This window comes from Oncorhynchus tshawytscha, unplaced genomic scaffold, assembly GCF_018296145.1.
Source record: "Oncorhynchus tshawytscha isolate Ot180627B unplaced genomic scaffold, Otsh_v2.0 Un_scaffold_1828_pilon_pilon, whole genome shotgun sequence".
Taxonomy (NCBI): Eukaryota; Metazoa; Chordata; class Actinopteri; order Salmoniformes; family Salmonidae; genus Oncorhynchus; species Oncorhynchus tshawytscha.
The window spans coordinates 202514-213571 of NW_024609577.1; the positions used below are offsets into that span (position 1 = coordinate 202514).

Sequence of the window (11058 nt, forward strand, 5' to 3'; positions counted from 1 at the left end):
TCTTTCCAATGTGTCAAGTAATTATCTTTTTATTTTCTCATGATTTGGTTGGGTCTAATTGTGTTGCTGTCCTTGGGCTCTGTGGGGTCTGTTTCTGTGGGGTCTCTCTCTCTCTCTCTCTCTCTCTCTCTCTCTCTCTCACTCTCTCTCTCTCACACTCTCTCTCTGTCTCTCTCAATTCAATTCAAAGGGCTTATTGGCATGGGAAAATCTCTCTCTCTCCCCCCATCTGCTGTGCAGGTGTTACCAATGATGTATTTAAACCCTGGATTGTCAATGCTATGTATTGGCCATTGAGAGGCTTTGAAACCACCGGTCAGCCATATTGCCCCTCCCCAGTAGGATCAGTCCTCCATAGGAACGAATGGAGTTCGGCAGTATTTTAATCAAACATTTTAAGGGCAAAATAACATGTATTTAAGTAACATTAGTATCCCTATATATCAACTGGTTTTGTATGTCGTGTTTTGTATTATTTGTTTTGTACCCAGAACTCTGGGTCTTGTTGTTCCTGTCTGCTCTTTTATGTTTAGATAAGAATTGTATACCTGTCTTGTATACCTATACACCATTCTGTGTGTGTTCAATATTGTATGTTTAGCTCACATAATATAATTTACAAGTATGCTTTAATGTGTCTGTAAAATAATTGATGTGGAAAAAACGAATGTATACATTAATAAATTAATTTCTATAGATTCCAAAATTAAAAAAAATTACAACTGGGGGAGTTCCAAGATGGAGGCACTGCAGCTTCAACACAACGCCCCCTACGTGACATCTAGTGTATATATAAATCATTGGGTGTTACCTGACAGGTTTTCCATTGGATGGACATACCATCTGGAATGCAGATCTCAAGGTTTCACATACTTCAGCATCGTAGCCTTGGTGGGCCTAGGACTCTCTATACAAGCAAATAAACGTAACCTTGGCAGCTGGCACTCTCTCTCTCTCTCTCTCTCTCTCTCTCTCTCTCTCTCTCTCTCTCTCTGTCTCTCTCTCTCTCTCTCTCTCTCTCTCTCTCTCTCTCTCTCTCTCTCTCTCTCTCTCTCTCTCTCTCTCTCTCTCTCCAAATGGGTTTTGGGGGACGTAAACAATGAAAAATATATTCTGTTGACGTTTTATGATTTGGAAATGCTTAAATAATTCGTGAGTTTGATATTTAATATATATATGTAGTCATAGCCTATATTGACATATCTTTGGAAGTAATTCGCCTGTGATGCCACTTTGGCCAACCAAGAAAGAGGGCATCAGTTTACAATGCCAATGTCTGTCAGTATGATAAACATATATATGTTTTTATTCCATGTAAACCGCAACTCCGCATTTAAGACTGGCTATCCTGATTCCTGGCACTGTTATATCAGAAACGTCACGTGTCAAAAAGTTGTAATTATGAGTTCTCTTAAAAACAGAATGTGTAGGTTACATGTGAGCCAGGCGACAGGAGCCGGAGCGCGCGATAAAGACGAGGACTTTTATTGGCCCATAGAACCGATACTTCAAATAGCAGCCCGGATCTGCCGAGTCCGTGTCACCCCTTGATTGCATTTCAAAAGGAGGCCGTGGACAATAGCAGGCTAACACCTCAATAAAACTCTCGCGATTGACTGCAAACAACTCCTTTGCTGTTTTGGGAACGGCGAGGGAGAGGGAGGGGATCGGTCCTCCGGCCTGACTGGCCGTCGGAGGGGGATACTGCATCAGAGGGAGAATAGAGAAGCTATGGGCTACTGGGCACCACCATCTCTAGCCTACACCTCCTCTAACTACAGAACGGAACTAACACTCAATTGTCGAGAGAAATCTGACTGACAATTAAGCGCAACGATTTTTTATTTGGAAACATTAAGTTTGTTATAAGGTTCCACTATCTAATAGTTGAAGTGATACAAAAGCACGTTCAAGAATACAGGACAGTTATCCGCGTTGCCTCTAAAGTGCACTAATTCTACGTTTACAATGGGAATTCAAAATGTAAACATAAACGTCACCTACCGCCGCATCGGCCTATCACTCATTAGCTCTGGTCCAGCGCATTCGTGCACGTTCCTTATTAACTAACCGTTAGTGAGATAAATGGTCACTAACGCCCTGAACCAGAGCTAGCCTATATCCCAATCCCACCATGTGACTGGCTCACCTATCTGCATGACGCGTCCGAACACGGATGCATTATCCACGGTGCTACAGTTCCACCGCCGCTGTCTGAACTGGTATTGACATTCATTGATGCCCGTCTTGGCTCCCTCGCCAATGTAGACCATATGGTCCTGGTAGAGCTGGCACAGCTTCCTCTGCCCCTGGGAGAGTCCCGTCAGCTGGCTGCACAGAGGCTGGGCCCCGATGATGTACATCTCCGGTCTCTGGATAGGGTTCATCGCTAACGACCTGCATGCACGGATGGGAAATAGGAGGTGGGTAGTTATATACAGTGTTGAGAGAATAAACGTGTATTATAGTGTGTGGAAGAGGCATTTGAGCCGATATGGCTTCAGTCAAAGATTCGCCGTTTCAATATGTCATATAAAGCGGTACAATTGGTAATAATGGAAAATATGCGTGAATTAAATCCCCAAATAATAAACATAAAGGAAAACATATATAGTCTATTCTACTGTGTAAATAAACACAGGTAAATATCGCATCGGTAATGAAATAATGATGTGCTGTAGCGATGTCAAATGATGAGGAATATGATCGGAATGTTCTCCATCAGAGTGGAACGTTTGGCAGCTCTCCGCACAAGGTCAAGATGCGGTGTTCCACTCTGCGGAGTTCTCCTGTTGCCCCCGTTCCACAAACAGCTTGGCCATTTGTGCGTAGCATGGGTAAATATTGTGACAAAGTCACCACATTTGTTCTTCCACTGGTCTCCTCCACGACACAACAGAACACACGACACCACAACACAAAACAACACACGGACGCTCTCTCAAACCCCAATAACAAAACCCACCATCTGTAAATGAATGGATCAACTGCGCATGAACTAAGTACGCAGCGATATAGAAACTGTACAGAGTTAATTTGACATAAGAAAAAGTTCAACTTACAACCAGGAGTTCGCGTCCACCAGTAGTTGCGAGCTGCATGCTATGAGAGCGACCGCCAGCAGTAAGTGTTGCTGGGCGCTGCTGCGCGGTCTCCGGCTGGTCCTGGTCTCCATGACCCCTTGCGCCACCATCACCGCCAACAAACACCAAAACCGGGAAGAAGTGGCCCTCTGTGAAAAAGACGGATCAAAAAACAACCTCTGTAATCCGCTGCGGGGGGGTTCTGGGTTCACAGAGATGACGATGCCGAGACAACCAAGAGTCAATATCCGATTCCGTGGAGATAAGGTGTCCTGCGCATTGTCCCCATGACTTTATTGACTTGTAGCTTTGTCTAAACTCTGTTCGGAACGCCTAATCCGAATTCCCAGTCGTGCGTAAAATGTGTACAAGGAAGAAAAGCTGATTTTACGCATTAGGATCTATAGGCTAAGATGCGTTTAGTAAGGAGACATCAGATGTGCGTTCTGATGAGGACTAAAGTTCAATTAAAAACACAGTCCATGAAAAGTTTAGATGACGTTGGTTAATGTTGTTGATCCGATAAGATGCATGTCTCATACTGGTATTTCCCAGAAGATTAAAAATACACGACTATTTATGAAAACATTTGAACAAGTGTTCATTCCTTACCTCGATCTGATCTACGTTGTAAGTTTACATTCTAAACACTGACTGCCTTTCCTCATCCCACCCCTCCCATCCCCTCTTCTCCTCATCCCATCCCTCACTCCCCCCCCCCCCTCTTCTCCCCTTGTTTTACGGGCAAGGGGAGGGACGGACGCCCGCGGGGAACACGGTTCATGTCAAATCAAATTGTATTTGTCACATGCTCCGAATACAACATGTGTTTACCGTGAAATTACAAGCCCTTAACCAACGATGCAGTTTTAAAAAGAATGTTTAAGAAAACATTTAGGAAACAAATTAAAGGAATAAAAAAGCAACAGAATAAAGTAACAATAACGAGGCTATTTACAGTACGGGGCTACCGGTACCGAGTCAATGTGGAGGCTATATACAGTATGGGGCTACCGGTACCGAGTCAATGTGGAGGCTATATACAGTATGGGGCTACCGGTACCGAGTCAATGTGGAGGCTATATACAGTATGGGGCTACCCGTACCGAGTCAATGTGGAGGCTATATACAGTATGGGGCTACCGGTACCGAGTCAATGTGGAGGCTATATACAGTATGGGGCTACCGGTACCGAGTCAATGTGGAGGCTATATACAGTACGGGGCTACCCGTACCGAGTCAATGTGGAGGCTATATACAGTATGGGGCTACTGGTACCGAGTCAATGTGGAGGCTATATACAGTACGGGGCTACCCGTACCGAGTCAATGTGGAGGCTATATACAGTATGGGGCTACCGGTACCGAGTCAATGTGGAGGCTATATACAGTACGGGGGTACCGGTACCGAGTCAATGTGGAGGCTATATACAGTATGGGGCTACCGGTACCGAGTCAATGTGGAGGCTATATACAGTATGGGGCTACCGGTACCGAGTCAATGTGGAGGCTATATACAGTATGGGGATACCGGTACCGAGTCAATGTGGAGGCTATATACAGTATGGGGCTACCGGTACCGAGTCAATGTGGAGGCTATATACAGTACGGGGCTACCGGTACCGAGTCAATGTGGAGGCTATATACAGTATGGGGCTACCGGTACCGAGTCAATGTGGAGGCTATATACAGTATGGGGCTACCGGTACCGAGTCAATGTGGAGGCTATATACAGTATGGGGCTACCGTACCGAGTCAATGTGGAGGCTATATACAGTATGGGGCTACCGGTACCGAGTCAATGTGGAGGCTATATACAGTACGGGGTACCGGTACCGAGTCAATGTGGAGGCTATATACAGTACGGGGCTACCGGTACCGAGTCAATGTGGAGGCTATATACAGTACGGGGGTACCGGTACCGAGTCAATGTGGAGGCTATATACAGTATGGGGCTACCGGTACCGAGTCAATGTGGAGGCTATATACACGGGGTACCGGTACCGAGTCAATGTGGAGGCTATATACAGTATGGGGCTACCGGTACCGAGTCAATGTGGAGGCTATATACAGTACGGGGGTACCGGTACCGAGTCAATGTGGAGGCTATATACAGTATGGGGCTACCGGTACCGAGTCAATGTGGAGGCTATATACAGTACGGGGTACCGGTACCGAGTCAATGTGGAGGCTATATACAGTATGGGGGGGGAGTCAATGTGGAGGCTATATACAGTATGGGGCTACGGTACCGAGTCAATGTGGAGGCTATATACATACGGGGTACGGTACCGAGTCAATGTGGAGGCTATATACAGTATGGGGCTACCCGTACCGAGTCAATGTGGAGGCTATATACAGTACGGGGGTACCGGTACCGAGTCAATGTGCCGGGGTACCGGTTAGTCGAGGTAATGGAGGTAATATGTACATGTAGGTAGGAGTAACATAACTATGCATAGATAATAACAGAGGGGGGGTCATGTAGGTAGGAGTAACATAACTATGCATAGATAATAACAGAGGGGGGAGTCATGTAGGTAGGGGTAACATAACTATGCATAGATAATAACAGAGGGGGGTCATGTAGGTAGGGGTAACATAACTATGCATAGATAATAACAGAGGGGGGTCATGTAGGTAGGAGTAACATAACTATGCATAGATAATAACAGAGGGGGGTCATGTAGGTAGGAGTAACATAACTATGCATAGATAATAACAGAGGGGGGGGTCAGTAGGTAGGAGTAACATAACTATGCATAGATAATAACAGAGGGGGGGGGGTCATGTAGGTAGGGGTAACATAACTATGCATAGATAATAACAGAGGGGGGGTCATTGCGCAAGGCGGAGACCACCGGAGGGTCATAGCATAACATGGGAACACACCAAATGGAGAGAGAAGTGAGAGAAACCCTTGTATTGAAAAAGAGAGAGAGAAGTGAGAGAAACCCTTGTATTGAAATAGAGAGAGAGAGAAGTGAGAGAAACCCTTGTATTGAAATAGAGAGAGAGAAGTGAGAGAAACCCTTGTATTGAAATAGAGAGAGAGAGAAGTGAGAGAAACCCTTGTATTGAAATAGAGAGAGAGAAGTGAGAGAAACCCTTGTATTGAAATAGAGAGAGAAGTGAGAGAAACCCTTGTATTGAAATAGAGAGAGAGAGAAGTGAGAGAAACCCTTGTATTGAAATAGAGAAGTGAGAGAAACCCTTGTATTGAAATAGAGAGAGAGATGAGAGAAACCCTTGTATTGAAATAGAGAGAGAGAGAAGTGAGAGAAACCCTTGTATTGAAATAGAGAGAGAGAAGTGAGAGAAACCCTTGTATTGAAATAGAGAGAGCGAAGTGAGAGAAACCCTTGTATTGAAATAGAGAGAGAGAAGTGAGAGAAACCCTTGTATTGAAATAGAGAGAGAGAGAAGTGAGAGAAACCCTTGTATTGAAATAGAGAGAGAGAAGTGAGAGAAACCCTTGTATTGAAATAGAGAGAGAGAGAAGTGAGAGAAACCCTTGTATTGAAATAGAGAGAGAGAGAAGTGAGAGAAACCCTTGTATTGAAATAGAGAGAGAGAAGTGAGAGAAACCCTTGTATTGAAATAGAGAGAGAGAAGTGAGAGAAACCCTTGTATTGAAATAGAGAGAGAGAGAAGTGAGAGAAACCCTTGTATTGAAATAGAGAGAGCGAAGTGAGAGAAACCCTTGTATTGAAATAGAGAGAGAGAAGTGAGAGAAACCCTTGTATTGAAATAGAGAGAGAGAAGTGAGAGAAACCCTTGTATTGAAATAGAGAGAGAGAAGTGAGAGAAACCCTTGTATTGAAATAGAGAGAGAAGTGAGAGAAACCCTTGTATTGAAATAGAGAGAGAAGTGAGAGAAACCCTTGTATTGAAATAGAGAGAGAGAAGTGAGAGAAACCCTTGTATTGAAATAGAGAGAGAAGTGAGAGAAACCCTTGTATTGAAATAGAGAGAGAGAAGTGAGAGAAACCCTTGTATTGAAATAGAGAGAGAAGTGAGAGAAACCCTTGTATTGAAATAGAGAGAGAGAAGTGAGAGAAACCCTTGTATTGAAATAGAGAGAGAAGTGAGAGAAACCCTTGTATTGAAATAGAGAGAGAAGTGAGAGAAACCCTTGTATTGAAATAGAGAGAGAGAAGTGAGAGAAACCCTTGTATTGAAATAGAGAGAGAAGTGAGAGAAACCCTTGTATTGAAATAGAGAGAGAGAGAAGTGAGAGAAACCCTTGTATTGAAATAGAGAGAGAGAGAAGTGAGAGAAACCCTTGTATTGAAATAGAGAGAGAAGTGAGAGAAACCCTTGTATTGAAATAGAGAGAGAGAAGTGAGAGAAACCCTTGTATTGAAATAGAGAGAGAAGTGAGAGAAACCCTTGTATTGAAATAGAGAGAGAGAAGTGAGAGAAACCCTTGTATTGAAATAGAGAGAGAGAGAAGAGAGAGAAACCCTTGTATTGAAATAGAGAGAGAGACAACAGTGTACGTAGCAAACAGTCATCTTTGTGACTCAGACCTGATTCTGCACAAGTTGCCACTAAAGACAACATCTCAACACCAAAGCCCTTCCCGGTGTGTACAATGAGCATTCTGCTGTTACTAGAAAACCAGAGGAACCCAATTTAAACAAACCCAATAAGGATTTTTAAGCACTATTAAATAATCGTAATATAATTGTCATTTATTTTTTATTGGTATAAAAAAAAAAGAAACGACATGGCACCAATACAAACACCTATTTAAAACTGTGTGTGTGTGTGTGTGTGTGTGTGTGTGTGTGTGTGTGTGTGTGTGTGTGTGTGTACATTTTACCAGAAGTCCTCACAAGAATAGCAAACCCTTTGCCGGTCCTCACTTGTAAAACGGCTTAGGGGTTAGGTTTAGGGTTAGGTTAGGTTTAGGGTTAAGGTTAGGTTTAGGGTTAAGGTTAGGTTTAGGGTTAAGGTTAGGTTTAGGGTTAAGGTTAGGTTTAGGGTTAAGGTTAGGTTTAGGGTTAAGGTTAGGTTTAGGGTTAAGGTTAGGTTTAGGGTTAAGGTTAGGTTTAGGGTTAAGGTTAGGTTTAGGGTTAAGGTTAGGTTTAGGGTTAAGGTTAGGTTTAGGGTTAAGGTTAGGTTTAGGTTAAGGTTAGGTTTAGGTTAAGGATAGGTTTAGGGTTAAGGTTAGGTTTAGGGTTAAGGTTAGGTTTAGGGTTAAGGTTAGGTTTAGGTTAAGGTTAGGTTTAGGGTTAGGATAGGTTTAGGGTTAAGGTTAGGTTTAGGGTTAAGGTTAGGTTTAGGGTTAAGGTTAGGTTTAGGGGTTAAGGTTAGGTTTAGGGTTAGGTTAGGTTTAGGGTTAAGGTTAGGTTTAGGGTTAAGGTTAGGTTTAGGGTTAGGTTAGGTTTAGGGTTAAGGTTAGGTTTAGGGTTAAGGTTAGGTTTAGGTTAAGGTTAGGTTTAGGTTAGGTTTAGGGTTAAGGTTAGGTTTAGGGTTAAGGTTAGGTTTAGGGTTAAGGTTAGGTTTAGGGTTAAGGTTAGGTTTAGGGTTAAGGTTAGGTTTAGGGTTAGGTTAGGTTTAGGGTTAAGGTTAGGTTTAGGGTTAAGGTTAGGTTTAGGGTTAAGGTTAGGTTTAGGTTAAGGTTAGGTTTAGGGTTAAGGTTAGGTTTAGGGTTAAGGTTAGGTTTAGGGTTAAGGTTAGGTTTGGGGTTAAGGTTAGGTTTAGGTTAAGGTTAGGTTTAGGGTTAAGGTTAGGTTTAGGGTTAGGCTTAGGGGTTAGGTTTAGGGTTAAGGTTAGGTTTAGGGTTAAGGTTAGGTTTAGGGTTAAGGTTAGGTTTAGGGTTAAGGTTAGTTTAGGGTTAAGGTTGGGTTTAGGTTTAGGGTTAGGTTAGGTTTAGGGTTAAGGTTAGGTTTAGGGTTAGGTTAGGTTTAGGGTTAGGTTAGGTTTAGGGTTAGGTTAGGTTTAGGGTTAAGGTTAGGTTTAGGGTTAAGGTTAGGTTTAGGGTTAAGGTTAGGTTTAGGGTTAAGGTTAGGTTTAGGGGTTAAGGTTAGGTTTAGGATTAAGGTTAGGGTTAAGGTTAGGTTTAGGGTTAAGGTTAGGTTCAGGGTTTAGGTTTAGGGGTTAGGTTAGGTTTATGGTTAAGGTTAGGGTTAAGGTTAGGTTTAGGGTTAAGGTTAGGTTTAGGGTTAAGGTTAGGTTTAAGGTTAAGGTTAGGTTTAGGGTTAAAGTTAGGTTTAGGGTTAAAGTTAGGTTTAGGGTTAAGGTTAGGTTTAGGGTTAAGGTTAGGTTTAGGGTTAAGGTTAGGTTTATGGTTAAGGGTAGGTTTAGGGGTTAGGTTTAGTTAAGGTTAGGTTTAGGGGTTTTGTTTAGGGTTAAGGTTAGGTTTAGGGGTTAGGTTTAGGGTTAAGGTTAGGTTTAGGGTTAAGGTTAGGTTTAGGGTTAAGGTTAGGTTTATGGTTAAGGGTTAAGGTTAGGTTTAGGGGTTAGGTTTAGGGGTTAGGTTTAGGGGTTAGGTTTAGGTTAAGGTTAGGTTTAGGGGTTAGGTTAAGGGTTAAGGTTAGGTTTAGGGTTAGGGTAGGTTTAGGGTTAAGGTTAGGTTTAGGGTTAAGGTTAGGTTTAGGGGTTAATGTTAGGTTTAGGGGTTAGGTTAGGTTTAGGGTTAAGGTTAGGTTTAGAGGTTAGGTTTAGGTTAAGGTTAGGTTTAGGGTTAGGTTAAGGTTAGGTTTAGGTTAGGTTTAGGGTTAAGGTTAGGTTTAGGGTTAAGGTTAGGTTTAGGGTTAAGGTTAGGTTTAGGGTTAAGGTTAGGTTTAGGGTTAAGGTTAGGTTTAGGATTAAGGTTAGGGTTAAGGTTAGGTTTAGGGTTAGGTTTAGGGTTAAGGTTAGGTTTAGGGTTAAGGTTAGGTTTAGGGTTAAGGTTAGGTTTAAGGTTAAGGTTAGGTTTAGGGTTAAAGTTAGGTTTAGGGTTAAAGTTAGGTTTAGGGTTAAGGTTAGGTTTAGGGTTAAGGTTAGGTTTATGGTTAAGGGTAGGTTTAGGTTAGGTTTAGGGTTAGGGTTAGGGGTTAGGTTTAGGGTTAGGTTAGGTTTAGGGTTAGGTTTAGGGGTTAGGTTTAGGGGTTAGGTTTAGGTTAAGGTTAGGTTTAGGGTTAAGGTTAGGTTTATGGTTAAGGGTTAAGGTTAGGTTTAGGGGTTAGGTTTAGGGTTAAGGTTAGGTTTAGGGGTTAGGTTTAAGGTTAGGTTTAGGGGTTAGGTTAAGGGTTAAGGTTAGGTTTAGGGTTAGGGTAGGTTTAGGGTTAAGGTTAGGTTTAGGGTTAAGGTTAGGTTTAGGGGTTAATGTTAGGTTTAGGGGTTAGGTTAGGTTTAGGGTTAAGGTTAGGTTTAGGGGGTTAGGTTAGGTTTAGGGTTAAGGTTAGGTTTAGGGGTTAACGTTAGGTTTAGGGGTTAAGGTTAGTTTTAGGGTTTAGGTTAGGTTTAGGGTTAAGGTTAGGTCTAGGGGTTAGGTTAGGTTTAGGGTTAAGGTTAGGTTTAGGGTTAAGGTTAGGTTTAGGGGTTAGGTTAGGTTTAGGGTTAAGGTTAGGTTTAGGGGTTAAGGTTAGGTTTAGGGGTTAAGGTTAGGTTTAGGGTTAAGGTTAGGTTTAGGGTTAAGGTTAGGTTTAGGGGTTAGGTTAGGGGTTAGGTTGTTAGGTTTAGGGGTTAGGTTAGGTTTAGGGTTAAGGTTAGGTCTAGGGGTTAGGTTAGGTTTAGGGGTTAGGTTAGGTCTAGGGGTTAGGTTAGGTTTAGGGTTAAGGTTAGGTTTAGGGTTAAGGTTAGGTTTAGGGTTAAGGTTAGGTTTAGGGGTTAAGGTTAGGTTTAGGGGGTTAAGGGGTTAGGTTTAGGGGTTAGGTTAGGTTTAGGGTTAAGGTTAGGTCTAGGGGTTAGGGAAAATAGGAATTTGAATGGGAATTAATTGTTGGTACCCAGAAGGTCCTCACAAGTTAGTAAGACATACCTGT

At 42.7% G+C, this 11058-nt stretch overlaps 1 protein-coding gene across 1 annotated transcript in view; it reads right to left on the bottom strand.

Annotated features, from left to right (window-relative positions):
• LOC112241932 (protein Wnt-5b-like) overlaps positions 1–3520 on the bottom strand; it is a 40287-nt gene extending 36767 nt beyond the window's left edge. The window contains exons 1-2 of the mRNA XM_042316026.1: positions 3063–3520; positions 2150–2397 (exon numbers count right to left, since the gene is read on the bottom strand). Coding sequence (XP_042171960.1) covers positions 2150–2397; positions 3063–3193 — 379 coding nt within the window. The 5' untranslated portion in view covers positions 3194–3520. The remainder of the gene's footprint in view (positions 1–2149; positions 2398–3062) is intronic.
• Positions 3521–11058: the final 7538 nt, after the last annotated feature.